We start from the raw sequence: 17,538 nt of genomic DNA, 5'->3' as shown, positions 1-17,538 counted from the left end.
GTAGAGTCCAGAAAGTTCCTATAGCCCTTCCTGGTGCTTTTAGTGTTAGTTCTAGGGTACATGAGGATTGGAATTATAAATATCTAGGTTTCAGTTAACAGAGACAATATGGACTAAAATTCATTTGATGTGTTTAGACATATTTCATATATTTGACTAAATATCAACATACTGTATATCATAACTTTTCTTACCATCTTCAGTCATCATTTATGGTAAAACCCAGAACCATCTACCTCTGCATATTGTTATTTTACCAGGCAAGGGAAAGCACATAGGAAATGGCTGCCACATCTAAATATATCCCTGTCAATGTAATTAAAAGAAGATTATGTACTTTTAAAATTTAGGAATGATAAGGACACATGTTAGCACTAAGAAAGAAAAAAAAAAAAAAACACAACACCCCACCATTTGCTCATACCAGAGAAGCAATGTCACAAGCAGACCGTTTAAGAAACACTGTCCAAGAGCTTGCCTTCTGATAGAGCTGGACAACTGCACAGGATCTAAAAACACTCTTCAAACACAAATGTAATCTACAAACACCAGTGAGGCTCCTCTGGCAGGCAGCTCAGGCATTCAGCTGGCATCTGCAACTCAATTTAGCCTGGCTTCTCATCATGTGAGGGGCCGGAGCAACCCCCTTACAACTCCCTCCATCTTTTTCATTCATTCCTCCCTCCCCTTGGAAAAGGTGGCAGGGTTTCTCTAACTAGTCTTATACTTTCCAACACGATTCCTGAGATGCCTGTAACCTTGGCATTAGCTAATGAACTCTGCATTTACTTCAGCTGCAAAATCCAATGTTTCCCAACTCCCTTCTTTGCTCCGTACCTCCTGGAAGAGGAACTTCTTAGCTGGATTCTCTCACTCCATCCCTCTATGAAATGTGGTATTTGTAACCAATGCCAAAGAAAAGCTTTTTCTAGCATCTCAGTTGGCTGGAGATATAAAGACATATTTTATCTAAGTACTATGAGGCACTTCCTGATCTCATTTACAACAGCGTGTATCCAACTCAGTTAGAGAAATTACACTATGTAAAACCAGTCTCAGAGAGGTCACATTCTGGCTTTGAGTATTCAAATGTCTTGGCTGAAAGAACTGCCTTATTAGAATAGCTAATGACTGTCTCCTGCTTCAAAACCAAAGACAAATCTTGGTTAGAAGGGAGTGAATGAGGATTTTAATGGCAGTCTAGATAGACAACACCTGAATTCCCAGGAACCTTCTTATTCTTAAATCCAGTTGCCTTGTAATGAAGAGATCTACCTTTAAAAATAAATAATCAATGTTAAGGTGCAAGCCTGTTGGTGGCTTTACAGCCTCTCTGCAGCAGCTGCAGTTACAGAATTTCCAAATATGCTCTGGTTTTTGGAGAGACTTATAGCAGCAGTTTTATCTTTATGGCTTAAAAAATATCTGAATTTCATACTCATGGAAGGTGCCAGCTTGGCAGTTTTTTCATTGCTTTGGGATTTGGGGTGGGTTTTTTTAAAAAACAGAAAAAGCATCTGTAGAGCAAGCAGAGCAATAGCATGAGCATCTCAATGTTGTTGTTTTTCCAGTGTGATCTGAAGTTAACTTTGCATGACAGCACCCAGGGGAAGGAGAGCATACATCACTGTCAGGATCCAGTTCTGGGCTGAGGTGTAGGTGTGAGAACAAATAGAAGGCAACATTATGAGAGAGGCAGATAGCAGAGCCAATGTAATGCAAATTATTTGTATTTGCACCAGGTAATTCCAGACTATAGAATTCCTGGATGCCACTGTAAGACAAAGACTAGCTTTTAACTTCTATGTGCTTGGGATAGATGTGTCTCTATATATTTCAAATATCCTTTTGAGTATTTCTGTTGATACAGGCTAGTAAGAAACTGAATCCTTCTGCCCACCTGCAGATGTCTGTCCCTCAGCCATGTCACACAGTCCATTCCTGTCTTGACCTGAGGTTTAGAAGTGAAAAGTATAAGCCTTATCTGAAATCTTTACCCAGGAATAGGGTAAAGGAAATCAACGGCACTGAAAGATGAACTATGATGTCTTACACCAGCCTATCTAACAACTGTTCAAGCTGTAAGATAAGCATCAGGCAAGAATTAGTATCTAAGTGCAGTGAAAGTCTTTCACATACTGGAACTGGCTAGTTGAGCTCAGTGTTGGGCCACTGCTGACTCCCACGTCCGAGTTTCCCAGTTCTGCACATAGGGAGCACAGCTCTGGATCTGAACTAATCCCAGCACAATAAGGGTGCATGCATGTAATATTCTCTGGCTCCGGGAATGGGCACTTTGCATCTGGTTGTACAAGGATCACTAATGTGCTGAAAGATGAGGAACAATTCAAACTTCATACAGAGATGACCTAAACCAATATTCACTGGGTCACAGCAAGCATCTTGCAGTTACTTTACAACAATTTACTATAAAGCACAGTGTAAGAGCATCCCAATTAACAGCTTATCTTGGAGCATGCCGACTATTGCAAACAATCCACTGACTGAAAGAACAGGGATCCTCAGCTCTGTTTCTTTTTGCAGTCCTACCAGGTAAGTCCCAGCACTCAGGAAGCAGACAGCAAACAGTACCGTGTATTGGTGAAACCTGTACACCTCCCACTCTTTATAGGTGTACCTGAGCTTCTTCCCTGATTCCTTCATATTCCATTCTCATTTTCTTCTGAACATCCTCATCAACGCTGGGGTCACCTATCCTGCTGAACAAGGAAGCAGCTTCCTCCAGCAGCCTTTCCAGCAGGACTGATTGATTTAAGACATCATTCAGCAGAACCTGAGCATGGCTCAGCTGCCACTGCTTCTCCTTTAAGCCAAGCTGCAACTCTATGTCAGGCTCCAAGATCACTCTCATGTGGTGAATCCACGCGAGAAACTCATCTTGGGCTTTCAGGTACTCACTCCAGTGCAGCCAGACCCACTCAATTCGGCTGTTGGGGAGAACAAGAGAGATGAGTTAGATGAAAGTATGATGGGAGCAGTTGAGACTGACAAGCTCAAAAGGCCTTCAAAGCAAAGGACAAGGTTCTCAGCAATTTTAAGCTGCTCTGACTTCAGAGGGTCCAGATTCTTCCCAGGTCCTCCCTGCATGGGGGAGGAAATATCTTGTACAAGGTCCCTGTGGCTGGCCAAACTCATCATTCAAGACCATGAGGTGGGCTGGCTGTGAAGGCAGAGAGCACTGAGGTCCCATGGACCCTCTCTCCCCGCACAGTCCTCCACATGCTCGTGGGACTGGGATTAGCAGTGATTGCCATCTACAACCCACCCAGCACAGAAAGGCAAGAAGCCCTTTATGAAAGCACTGGATGAGACAACTGCCTCAACACACCAAATAGCAGTCTTGTGCAGGGTACCCTTGTCTTACCTGTGACAGTGAGTCATGTATATGGCTGTCTCTTCCCACAAGGCTTTAATATCTTTCAGTTTAGATAGTACCTCATGCTTCTTATCCTCACCAATGCTGTGAAGAGCAGCATCTGCCTTCACAAGAATCAAGTCCATTTTCAAGTTGCCTTCTGGTTCCAGTGCACGTATTTTCTATGAGAAAAACAAATGAGACTGAAAGCATGAAAAGAAAGCAAGTGTAATTGTTGCCATTTAAACTTTGTTTTTATCCAGGAATCATGAAGTCCCTGCTGCAAAGCTTCTCCTGAACAGAAAATATGAACTTCACTTCAGATTTGTTTATTCTTAAACATCCTAAAGGACTGAATTGAAAACCATGTAGCAATTGAAAAACGTTTAAGTTAGCTACAAAACCCAGATCATCTTCTATCAAATATCTGAGGCTGTGTTTCAATTGTGGTTTTAAAGTTATAGCACTATGTTGACACAGGCCAGTTGTTCTCCCCAACCTTCCAAAGAGCGTAGAGACAATCTCCACAGGGTATACGGCAACATCTCAGTTTTAAGCTCTACTGTAAGAAATCATAAAACATTTTAAAAAGGCTTTCTATTGCAAATAAAAGTTGGCTCAGAATACAAGCCAAGAAAAATTAACTAGTGGAATTTTCTGCGTGCTACCAACTTTTGCTTTGACCCTAAACTGCTAAACTATGAATTGGTGAAAACGTGTATCTTGCACAAATTGGAATGCCAGGGACTGAAAGTTAAGCTATACAATTTTAAGGAGATACTCTTTCTACCCAGGGATGGAAAACCAGCACAACTTCCGTAAAATGTAACAGATTAATTATGTCCTGATTTGGATGTCAGCTTTCAGTATCACTTTATCCATATTTCTGACACCATCAGGTTTCTTGCTGTTCTTCCTCAAACTCCCGGCAAACTGCAGGCTCACAAGTGTGAAGGTAAAGGCCTCTGAGAGGTTCAAAATCAGCAACTATTTCTGGAAAGATTAGACCCATGGGATTTGTTCAAAAAAATCACATCAGTTATTGCAAAGGTGAGACCAAATCACAGGCCTTTGCATTTCCCATCTCACATTCTGGGAAAAGACTGCTCTTTTGGCGTGTACACAGCACATCTGCATGTGACATACAAACGGGCATTTGGACAAACTATCTACTATGAGAAGTGTGTTTAAAAGAATCCAGGAAAGCAGGGCAAAGGGTAGGGCAGAGAAAGAAAATAAAAAGACATAGCTATCACCTGACAGGAAAAATTTAAGAGAAAAGCTGTATTCTAAGCCTGATATTTTTTCCAGCAAATGAAAGCAAACAACAGCCAGAGAGAAAGCCATGACTGTACAGGCATTTTTTCTTTTTCAAATCCTTTTTTTTAAATGATTGCTATCTTTGGCTGGCATTTTCATTAATGAATTAACAGAAAAAAAAAACCACAGGAAGGAAGCATGAAAAAAAAGGCAAGCCAGATGTAAAAAAGGAACTGAAAAACGATCACTGGATTTGAAAACAGCCAATAGGCGAAGCAGCGAGCACATCACGAGGAGACGTGAGCTGGACAGGGAAGCCAGGCCCAGAAAGAAGACAGGAGGAGGGAGCCGGAGGTGGATAAGGTACACACAGGAAGAGAGAACAGACACTTCTTATTCTTTAGAATGACTAATTTCCAAAGTCTGAATTGAAAAAATCTTCTAACTTTTTTTTTTTTTTTTGCACGTTATAGACCTCCTCCTAAGCCCACAGAAGTCAGCGGGATTCAGTTCAGGCCATATTAAATCACCACAAACCTCTAACCCTTACATCTTGTTATCTCTCCCATGAATGCACCCCCTTTGCCAAACTACCACTCTCGCTACTCAGGTTCCTGTGTTTCTCGCTTTTTTCTTTTTGAGACTGTACATATAGTTTCCCAGACAACAGGAAAGAGCGAAAATAATCTAAGGGCAAAAATGAATCTATAAACCAAAAGGAAATACTTCAGATTTCCATGACTGACATGCAAGTCTAGCCGTCATCCATCACTGCATGAACAGTCTCTACATTGTGCCAGAGGCAAGATCCAGCCTGCAATGAGCCACAGTTAAGGAAAAAGGCTGAAGACATTGCTGTACCCTCATGTAAACTACCTCGCCCTCCATGTAAGTGTGCAATATTTTTTTTGAGTTGTTAAAACTTCAGAAGAGGCAGTCCAAACATGAGTAGACAAACAGAAAGACTTTTGGGTAAATAATGATGGGAAAGATTTGGCCATTTAATTTAAAGAACAGACTAGTTGGAATTAAAGGTAATACAAGTATAAAAATAGTTTCAATGTTAATCATAGAAATATCACCACTCCTAATCATGAATAGTAGAGATGGGACAAACAGGAATGTTTCATTCTCTGAGACTGCAAGAACAAGATAACATCTAATGAAACTGAAGTTAATGAATGTGAAATCACAGTAAGAGAGCAGGCACAATCTGCAACGGGATCTCTGTGAGAGGAGTTATACAAGACATTAAGTAAGACCAGAAAAAAAATGAAAACATGTACCTTTTCATTAGACAGATTATAAAGAGCTGTAAACCCTCTTACCATCAGGGTTTATGGAAAAGGACAAGGGGATTACTCTAGAACAACCCATTACTAGGACACTGCAAGCTTTCTCTATCAGTGCCAGAGTCCTGTAGGAGATAGAACACTAACATGATCTGATTTTCTTGCACTTTATGCTGGACTTCTGCAAATCACTATCTGGTACATGCAAACACCGACTCAATTGTTTCAGGTTTGAGCATGCTCATAGGAGAGTATAAACATTTTAACCTGTCAAACCTGCTGCTAGTTTTCCAAATCAATCTGAAAAGCTTGGAAGCCTGTGATACCAAATTGCGATCCTCTTTTTCTATGTCTGTGAACATACTGCAGATGGAAAAATTAGAAAGAATACTGATGGAAGTCCATCCACACAGGACAAATATTCCAGCAACCAGGGACAGCTGACGCTTTCCTAATGAGTAACTCCAGAGCTCATAGGAATAACTGCTGTAACAATGGCTGCAGTGACAGCCACCTCTGAACCCCTACGTCACTCCTCCCTTACCTCAGTCTCTCTCAGTCTGGCTTCTAGGGCAGATCGAGGTCCCTTGGTGTTGTCATTGATCCTCAATCTCTCTTGGATGGCCTTCATCCAAGCTTCTGCATTCTCCACGCTACTGTCAAATTCATCCTGTAGCTTCTGAGTCATTGCATTCCAAGAAGCTGAAAGGATAAGAAACAAAGAAGTAGGTTTTGATTAAGACCTGAACATGAATGCATTCAAGGCAATCTAAAGGAACAAGGGAGAAAAGCTAATGACGTTGTGGCTTTCCTTTTTAATGATAATACCAAAAAACATATCAGTATCGCGATTCAGTCAAGCACAGAGAGCTCATTCACACAGCAGCTTTTCCAAATGAAAATATACCAGGAAACAAAAAAAAAGGTGGGGAATTGTGGGAGGCTCCATTACAGTAAAGAGACTTAATTCAAAGCTTTCAAATGAGATTAATCTGGTGTTCGTGGTGTATTCCAGATTGACTACAGCAATCACAAACACGTTCTGTCTCTTCCCAGAGCCTAGTCAGTACACTCTCCCTATGCCTTTCCAGGCTCATGTACTGAGCATCTGACATGAGACTAGCAGAGCACTTCAGCACATGCTTAACTTAGAGGTATAGACACCCTTTAAAGCTGGTGAGATCCGGATCAGATACTTAGGCCCTCAGTTATCTGAATGCAAATGCAGTGAGTCTGGGACACAGACAGTGGGAATTGGCCAGCAACTGCCAAGACAAACCACTCACAAGCCATCACATAGGAATATCAACACTGATGGATTTATTTTTTTGCCATGTCTTCTATTACATACTTTAATACTCCAAGCTTTTAATTTTCCCCTTCCTCTCTCTTGTTGCCCCTTCCCAATCAGCAGGAAGATATGATGGTTGGTTGCTCTGTTGATGTGCTCTTGTGTCTTCTCTGCTTAGACGCAAGCTCTCTGCTGCCCAGATGGCCTCCTTTGTGCCTGTACAATAGAGGAGAGCCATCCTACGCTTGCCTTTAAGCGCTGCTTACTAATCTTGACTAATAAGGATGAATCATAACAAAGCCCCCTGTAGGTCAGCTCCACTGAAGTGAGCAGCCATTGACATTAAATGGTTTTGGATCACATCCTACAACTACTGCCAGCCAAGCAGTCAGCGTCTCCTGTAAATTAAAATACTTTTCCTCTTTGTTATTCATCACAGAAATACTTTTGCAGCACAAAGTTTGAGGCTTAATTACTGAACCCAAGTTTGTTGCACAGAATTCAGTTCCACAGCAGCCCCCTCAGTTTCCATGAGACTATTCATGTAGAAGAAAGTGCTTGGTGTGAGAGGCAGAGCATGGTTCTTGGCAAAGCTGGACCAGTGGTGTTTTGTAACCACTTAAACTCTCTGCAGCTTAGTCTTTCCAAGGGAGAGCCATCCTTCTCCTGCCCACTGGCAGAAAGCTGTCCACCATCCTGCTGATGTTCTTGTTCATAAGGTAAATGGATTCATGCAATATTAGATGTCCTCCCTTGTAGCACCCAATGCATTTTTTTCCACATTAGAGCAGACAAATAGGACATTAATGTTCACAACACTATGTCTGGCAACAGAGATAGTCTAAATTATTGCTTCCCAGCCTTCAGCAGGCTTTATGCTCAACAGGTCCCAGAACAGAACAAGAGAGCTGCACCTACAGAGCAGCTACCCACAGGGATTACTGGAGCAGAGGACGGGTCAGACCTCCATGTGCAGACAAGTGCAGCTACATTTGCATGGAAGGGAGAATTCCTCCCTAAGTGAGAGATGTCAGACGGGGCAGAATCTAAAGCTGTAACTCTCTGAGCTAGAGGGCAGTTTTAAAAAGCGTGACATCACCTTGAAAAGATTAAAGAATAGAACAGGATGCACTGGATTTAGTGAGGGTGGTGTGGCACGGGGCAGCTACTCCCTCCCTCAAATATAAAAAATATGACAGAATATATAATTAAAGCTAAAATAATTTACTTGCATCACAAGAGTCCTAAGGATGAAGCCAGCTAAAGGAGTAATGTTATTCTCAGTGGATTGCTAGATAGCTGTGTCCTTCTCCAACTATGACTGACGTTTCTGAACTACAATTATCCAACCCTCAGAAAAGAGCATACATCTCTGCAGCTGACTGATCAACTCATTTTCACATTAATATTTCTCATATCTGGCAGCTATAGAGGAACTGTCCCCTAAAATTGTCCTTGTTACATACGTACACTTCTAGGCAAATAGTTTCTGAATGTGCAAGTGTAAACAGTGGCGATACCAGTTATGCTATTGTGAAACAAAAACTCATGGTACATTTCCTGGATAGACTCTGATGAGGAGTGGCATTCAATCCCTAGGAGAGGTTTCTATTCCTGGCAACATCCATACCATATTTAAAATTTACTTCAGAACTCCAGTCATGGAGTAGCCAATACAGAACATTATGTGACCCCAGTCCTATTTCTTACAAAAAGTAGAGGGCAAACAAACATGGTTAAGAAGCAGTGGAAAACCTATTGTCATCTAACATGAAGGAAATCCCATTTACACTCTGCCCTCACGCTGTTCTCCTCTGAGCACAAGGATTTTCTGTCCAAAACCACAGATACACAGACCCCCACCCCACATGTAGGTGTTCCATGTAAGCAACTAACGCAGGAAGCCATAAAAAAAAAAGTTCTTTCAATATTAAGATCACCAGTCTGAAAAGGAAGAGAAACACTTTGCTACTCGAACTGCCTGCATAACATCATTGACTGATTTTGACCAAGTAATTCCTATACCTAGCACCATAAAGAGGATTAAATTTAGCATGAGTAGAATAGTTTGGGTTGGAAGGGACCTTTAAAGGCCATCTAGTCCAACCCCCCTGCAATGAGGAGGGACATCTTCAACTAGACCAGGTTCCTCAGAGCCCCATCCAACCTGACCTTGAATGTTTCCAGGGATGGGGCATCCCCCACTTCTCTGGGCAACCTGTATCGGTGTTTCACCACTGTTCCTTATATCTAGTCTAAATCTTTCTTCTTTTAGTTTACAGCCATTACCCCTTGTCATATTACAACAGGCCTCCTCTTTGGAGGAAGAGCAGTTGTTGATTATCTGAAATTTGCAATATCTGTAATTTCTTTGCAAACACTCCTAAAGGTGGGATAAATGATTACTGGATAAGTGTTAATGAATCAACGGTATTTACCCCATTTCTGCTGCATCACTGGGACTAAATGATTGAGCAATACTTCTGGACATGAAATACGGGGCTCTGATCAGTACAAGAAATACAAAGGAGACATACCAGCTCCTGGAACAGACCTGAGCTCTTCAGTTGCGCAAATCCATCATTCACAGACCAACCTGCATCAATGCAGGCCACCTGTACTGTGGTGTGACAGCCCCCATCCCAGGCCACGGGGTCAGTCACCAGGACCCACTGAGCTAGGGAAAGCCTCCCCTTAATCACACGTGCGATCCTCTGAACAATTTATACAAAATTATTTTTATCATAGTCATTTCTAAATATACATAGCTATTAAAACTACTTTTCATTTTAATGCCACTTGAATTGGTGTATTAATTCATACCGTGGAAGGCTTATTTATACTGCAGAAAGCATTTAGCATCTCTATACATATGTTACTAAATGTTACTATACATATGTTACTATGCATAAGAAATTCTGGCATAGATAATGAGATGCTGAGTAACACCAAGTTTTATTTGGCCAAATGCAATAACATAGTAGGGGTAAGGAAGAAGCGCATTTCAGTGTGCTGAGCATAAATGACCCAGGCCAGGTCCTGCAGCATGTCCAGAGGTTGTAAAAAGCATGTTTTAGGAACAGGAAAATGTAAAACACGGATTAGCTCCAGAACCCTTTAGCTGAACCTCTCCCATAACACCAGCCTTCCTACCTTTTCTGAATCACCCCTCACAGCCCCCAAAACACTGGTTGGCAGTGTCTGGGCAGGCACACAGGTTTCAGTGCCCCAGAGGGCACGATGCCTCAGCCTTCACCCGGTTGCTGTACCAGGTACAGGGCTTGTACTAGGCTGCCTATGGCTCGGTTACCACACATGGGAAATCTGCACATTTGGAAGAGGGAAAGATGAACTCCTGTGGCGACACACACCTATCTCAAGTCAGCATCACTCCTCTCCCCCTCTCTCATCCAGGCACAAAACCATTTAGCCAGGAGGGGAGACAGAGGACTGTGACCTAAACTCCCCGAGGAGAAGGGGCAGCTGGCAGGGCACTGGGGGGGCACACGCGCTGTCCCCCTAGCTTGGCCACAGGCTGAATATCTCAACTTGAATTAATGAGATCCAAAGCAACAGCAAGCTGGGTTTGGCTTATAAAGTCTGCTCAGCTCCCCAGCTGTGCCCTGTTTGTGTTGGGCTGTGCTGAAGAAAAGAGATACAGAGACAGCCTTGCATCAACTGTGGTTTTGGAGCTGTTTCGCCATGAAAGAGCAGATAAATTAATTAGCTGACTGCTCTACATTACAGCTCTTGGAGCCACTACATCATAGCAGTGCCATTGAAGGACGTGGAGATGCCTGGGTCTCCACAGCAGACCCTGACACAGTGAAAGGCACAGGTCACCCTCCATGTGATCCACCCAGTGCTTGTGGGGCCAAATTTCTCTGAGCACTTCTTCCTTAAGTACAGCTACTTCAGCAGTCTTTCTAGTGCATCTAATAACTCCCACTAGGGTATTGAAAGATTTACTTATTTAATATTTGTAATGCACCACTGAGAGCTTTTAAAGTTATTTTGCAAGTGCAGTGTCTTTTTGTTAGGATTATCCTATTATTTTGCAATGTTTCCTAACGTACTATTTCCTCTCTGCCAAGTTATGCTGCTTTTTTTTTTTTTAAAAAAAAAAACCTTCTTAAAACGTTTCTCACAACCACTCCCATTTTATACATTCTTTTAAACCCTACATTTATACAACACAGGCTTTTAAATGGTTTCAATATGTCTTAGATTCCCATATTCATGTACTACTTGACTAGTTTCCAGAACCCAGTTCTTACAAAAATAAAAGTACAAAAATGTTCCAGGAAATTCAAATCATTCATCATTAAAGGAGACCGTTTTCCAATTATTGAAATACTTCAAACTTTTCATAACCCTTTGCATTTGGTTCTGGGACTGAATGTGGAAAAAAAAAAATAAAATCACTGGACTGTGTCAAATTTTACACAAATGCATGAGTGTGGAAGCAATTTTGGTTCTGGGAATTGTATCTGGGATAATTTAATAACTTTACAATATCCAGGGAAGCTGAAAAGAGAGCTCTGAGAAGGAGCAGAGCTGGGAGCTCTGACCCGTCTGCTTCAGACTGAAGCAGAGAGTCAGTCTTTGGCACAGATCACAGGATAAGCAGTTACTGTTTTCTTTCCAAAGCTGAATATTCTTGGTCTACTCCAGGAGGAGCTATTGTGAATCACGTTACAAGTAGCTGATACTTTACCAGCCGAGGGACTGAAAGCCTCCGGAGTAGCTGCACCCACGTAGAGTGGACTTAAACTGCCTGAGTAGGTGCAGAAGCCCTCAAGGTTTCAAATAAAAGGTGTAGTTGTTTCCAGCATAATCTTTTAGAGGCTCAAAACATTAATTCTATCACCTTGGCCATCTTCCAACACAGCCTCTTCCTGTGTTATTTGCAGTCAATGTTTATGACAGTCAGCAATTGTTTGCCCTAATTAATGAGCTAGAGAATAAACATTTTTTTTGAATAAACACATCCATATCCTAGTTAGAAGCATCCCTTTCAACCAAGGAATGCTAAGATCATGAGTACATACAGCATTCATGCATATCATAACCACTTTCCTTCCCTTACATAACAATCCATAGGAAGCCTATAACTAATGCAAGACATTCTGCCAGAACATGATCACACCTGACATTTTTTTATCTACTTGATAAAAAAAAAAAAAAAAAAAAGAAAAAGTAGAGACGTGTTCTTCACAGGCTCTCAAAAAAGCCTGATTTTTTTTCAACTGTTGTTTAGAGATTAATTTCAGACTTTGGTGAGAGCCAGTGCAAACGTGGTATCTTTTTGCTATTTAAGACTGCTGTAGAAAATATATAATTCCCAGGTCTAAAAAGCCATTTCCTTAAAAAAGGGATTAAAATTTTAAAATAGCTCTTTATCTGAATGGAAACTGCATGTGCAAGTGAGGCAGAGTTGGGTCCTGGGGCTCTTTTGGTATCAGGAATGACAATCAGTAGATCTGACCACAGCATTTTTATTTTTTATATTTCAATCTTCAAGTCATTTGGAAGTAGAAAGTATAGGTGTGGACTCTTAATTACAAATCTCTCCCCACTCCATACACTCATCACACACACTTCTGCATTTCCAGGTCACTCTAGGAGACAGGCTGGTCTACCATGATTCAATTAGAAAAGTAAAATGCAGGTTTTGGTACTGGTCTAGAATTCCTTTTAATCACCAAGCAGACAGAGTATCTATATTAGATATGTCTGGTTTAGATTTTTATCTTCTATTCCCACATTATTGAGGTATTAAACAAGCTTTAGAGCATTTATTCACTCAGCCTCCCCTCCTCCCCCCGGGGACATAAGGCTATCTCTGTCCCCTTCATAGATAACACCTCAGGTTCAAAGGCACTTTGTTTCTTGCCTCTAGGCAATAAGGAAATACTTGAAAGGGCAAGAACTAAATTGATAATTCAGTTAATAAATACTGTGGAGTGATTTTCAACCTTTTCTAATACATAGCCCCTTTTCATGTGTCTCTAAAGACATGCAGATCTCTGTTTAGTGACTTTAAACTTAATGACAAGAGGCTTCCTTTTCCTAGTTACCATTCACAGACTCTTTAGTCTGCAAAATCACACGTCAAACACCTCTGCCCTACAACTGCAGCAGAGATTCTTCAGGTCGAGGGAATCTGCTTTAGAAATCGCCCACATAAGGTACCTGCAGGCTTACCAGCAATCTACATCTTGTGAACTTGTCCCCAGCTGCTGAAATAGGCTAAGTTTCAACTTTGCTCAGCTGCCTGAGTTTTACTATCAGCCAGCCAATAAAAAAACCACTGCGAGCCAACAGCATTAGTCTCACAGTCTCTGGAGGCTAGAATTTATGTATTTAATTATCTCCCACTTGTCCTCCACAGACTGTACGATCCCCCAGTACTGGGTGCCAGTCATGGCACTGATATACTGACTAATAAACCTCTGTGGTATCTGCCTCTTGGCTAGACAGCAGTGAACAAATCAGAGTGAATAATGTATCTGATAAATCATTCCTCTTTTGCTGGTCATATATTGTGTATGGACAATGTCATTTTCTCAAAGGTGTGGTTATTCCTAACTATTTGCAAAATATATTGTGCAAATTAGTTTTGCTCTGTAGACTATTTCCAAGAAATTCTTCCTTGTGATTCTTAATAACCCAGCTGCGCTGTTTAATTTTGGTTTTGGCATCACAACTGTAGTAAGAAATTGTCCATTTTCCCTGGCTGGCTGGCACAGTGGCTCTTCTCATTTGTGTGCAGTTTGTCCCATGGTAACTCCTGGGGGGCCATTTTCATCATCAGGACCCCAATGTGTTAAGCCATGTGCAAAGATTGTGCTTTCACAGCATCCCGTGGTGAGCGCAAGTGACTTACAGTTAAAAGGATAATACCTCTGTCCCAAAGAGATTACAGATGACATGTCAGAAGGGGGTCAGCAATGAAAGCAAAGTCTATAGTCCCCAGTCTATACTTGGGGACACGGACTGGTGGATGGAAGAAAGGGTGGTTAGAGACCACAGCTGCATTTCAAGTGCTCTGTATGAGCTGTCAGGGTTCCACCACCCAAGTCCTCCACCCACCCCTTGAAGCCAGAGATACTCAGAAAGAGATCCTCCAGCCCTGCTAGAGCACGTGGCCTCAGCACTGGGTCTGCAAACATGCCAGGACTCAGAAGTGTCTCTCACACCAGGAGAGAGGATTCATTGCACTGAACCTCAGGCTGTTGGTGACACACCTTGAACTAGGAGCCCTGCGATTCCCTGGGGCCTCAGTGTGAGAGAGGTGTGCTTCCAAGCAAGGATCCATGCCAGAGGTGGGACAAATTGATTTCTGCAAGAATCCCATGTCCTGAGGAGGCCTACAATTGTAACATGGGTGCTCAGGGCTACAGGATGCCAATCTGTCTTCAAGTATGCATCCTTTCGTCTTCCACATCACTGTTTCTGCATTTGGATCTAGGGGGTTTTTGTGCATACAACTTCCCCTTCCTCCCCCTCCTCCCCCTTACAAAACCAGTGTTAAAATCTTATTTGACCATCAGTCAAATGCCTCTGCCTCTGAGTGAGCAATTGTGTGCAACCTGGGAGCACTAAGCACACTGCTTTTAAACTAACAAGCCATTAAGTCAAGTATTTTCTAGAAATGTTTGTTAGAAAAAGTCACTTTTAAGTATGTAACAAATATACTCTAAGGGGACGGTATCTTGGGGATGGTATCTTTTGTCCCCTTTACAGCAACAGCTGAAGGACTAACTCCCCAAAGCATAAGCTTTCTCAGATCCATCTTTCAAAACACTATCACTACAATGACACTAATGAAATATGTATGTGGTGAAAGTGAGACTCATTGGAATTGAAAAAAAAAAAAAAAGTAGTTAGCAAGTAGGACAATACTAATTTTAAATACTGAGGTTGTTGATTAAAAGAAGAGTTATTTTCATGGGATCAAAGCACATGATTATGGAAAAATTAGCAGATTTTAATTTGTATGGAACAGGAAGATCTGTTTGTATAAAGAAAGAGAAAAATGACCACTGCAAGAGCTAAATACTTGAAATGCTGTCAAAACTATACAGCAGGGTCAGTAAAGCTAGACCTAAACAGCCAGCACTCTGGACATACTTTCAAGTAATATTTGCATTAAGCTGATAACGCCAGGCTTTATATTGCAAAACGGCACTGGTTTGGGTTCAGACAAATCCGTGGGCAAACAAGGCCCGCCTGCGTCCTAACAAAACACATTATCGGAACTGCCAGCAACTTCATCCCCAAGCTGAGAAACAAAGCAGACCACTGCAAAGTGGTGGATATAAATTAATTTTGAATAGCTGAGAACATTTCTGGAATTGAATAAAACAGCCTGCTTTCTCGTGACTCATTTTTGCCTGAACTATTGCAGTTTCCACATCCTCGTCACCCTCCCACTGTGCGTGCTCGCCAGGCACTGTGGGCTGAAGAGCACGATTGCATCTCTGCTTTCAGCTGCAGAGAGCCCTCCCAGCAGCCGCGGGAGCACCACCGCGCTTTCGGTTCTGTAAAGAGACCGGCATCGGCACAACTCCAGCGCTCTGATAGCCTAAGATTTCACAACAGGGATGAAGAATGCCTCCCAGATGAAGCAGCGCTGCCTTCGTAGTAGTCTTTGTAGCCTGACTGAGGACTGAAGTCCTATAGTTTATAAACCTAAGGGTGATTTGAACCTCCTCCTCCTGAGATTAATAAAAATTAAACCAAACAGTAAAGTGGCAGCAGGACCCAGCAGTAAGCCACGTTTGTCAGCAGTCCACCTCCAGTGAGGGCAACTAGAGAGTTATTTAAAGCTGTGATCACAGATAATTACCGTGCTGAGCAGCGAGAGTAAAGCCGATGCTTATTCTTCTCACTCTTACATCACCCACTTTTAATTACCTTTTAGAAATAGAATACTATAAAAAAAACAAAGCTTGCTCTTTCCTGCAAACATCTGAAAAGATCAGGCACCTCAGCTCTGTTTAGAGCCCAATGGGACCTCAGGGCCTACTTCTTCTCAGCAATTTTCAAAATCACACTCCAAATATCATGGGACGTATCTCTGGGGCTGCTGGCTGCCAGAGAGCTAACGCAGAGATACATTTAGAGCAACAGGGGTTTCTATCAGCTGAGGATTTACACACACACACACAGGCGTATTTGACAAACATCTGACAGATTTGTCACAGCACTAACGATTCTCAAACACCTGAAAGAAGGAAAAGGTGTAAAGATACAGATTCTTATAACCCAAGTAATATATAATTCTTCTACAAGGAGTAATATACATCATGGCACAAAGTTAACTTTGATCTAGAAGAAATAATAATCTTTCCTCAGCAGTCTTCAGAGCCACAAACACTTGTTATATTTTAAAGGCATTTCACATTACTGGATTTTTTTCCCCCCTGCTATTTCCCCTTTGAATTTGTAGATCAGGGCTCAGTAGGTATCTTGCTAAAGGTTGATTCAGAAAACAGGAGAAACAGGTTATCACCTTCCTGGAGGAAAATGCATTCGATTCTGTGACAGGGGACCACTGCTAAACCACAGCACAGCAGAGCCTCCAATGACCATGTTTGGGCTCAATGAGCACAACATAAACAACAATGCTTGTACAAACTATACTCCCTATTTAAAAAAAATAATATTTAATTTCTTTAATCTCTTTTTAACTTCCTGCGTGCACCCAGGTCATGTTTCAACAGTCATATAAGGAACCTTAAACCCACACTATTTAACAAACTTCAGGGACAGGATCTCAGCAGTTCCAATTTGCTGAACATTTTGGGGCTGTGAAAGCTATCATGTGTTGAGTGCCAGCAACACTCCCAACAGACACTCTCCCTATTAATCTCACTGGCTGCCCCTTATCTCCAACCCTTGTGGTAAGGACCATGGCAGGGATATTTTCACTTCTTTTTTCCTGCTTTACATGAAGGAATTCCCCATGCTGGTCTGCTGCTCACAAAACAGTTTATCAGGCCTTATTTTGTCACACAGGGCCTTTGCCCTCGGATCCTCCCATCCCCTGCAGCACAGGCACCGAGCAGGAGACAAGACAAGGGCTTTCTCTGGAGAGAAGCACGTGCATGTGCTGATCTGTGTGTGTCACCAGCAACCAGCCGGGTGCTGCCGGAGCCATCCCCCAGCAAGCCACTAATTTCTATTTCCTTTTCATTATATTTCTATTTCCTTTTCATTATAATTCAAATCCTTAAAATTTCAAGGAACGTAATATCTTTGATGCTTCTAACTCTCTGGCAAATTTAATGGAAAGCAGAAAATGAGTTCAA

At 41.9% G+C, this 17,538-nt stretch overlaps 1 protein-coding gene across 1 annotated transcript in view; it reads right to left on the bottom strand.

Moving 5' to 3' along the window:
• The window catches only part of SYNE3 (spectrin repeat containing nuclear envelope family member 3), a 61,087-nt gene that overhangs the window by 32,442 nt on the left and 11,107 nt on the right, over positions 1-17,538 (bottom strand). The window contains exons 2-4 of the mRNA XM_074149252.1: positions 6,473-6,630; positions 3,386-3,558; positions 2,639-2,948 (exon numbers count right to left, since the gene is read on the bottom strand). Coding sequence (XP_074005353.1) covers positions 2,639-2,948; positions 3,386-3,558; positions 6,473-6,616 — 627 coding nt within the window. The 5' untranslated portion in view covers positions 6,617-6,630. The remainder of the gene's footprint in view (positions 1-2,638; positions 2,949-3,385; positions 3,559-6,472; positions 6,631-17,538) is intronic.

This window comes from Numenius arquata, chromosome 6 (assembly GCF_964106895.1).
Source record: "Numenius arquata chromosome 6, bNumArq3.hap1.1, whole genome shotgun sequence".
NCBI lineage: Eukaryota > Metazoa > Chordata > Aves > Charadriiformes > Scolopacidae > Numenius > Numenius arquata.
Note: the sequence above shows the minus strand (reverse complement) of the source record. Positions and strands in the feature narration are given on the sequence as shown.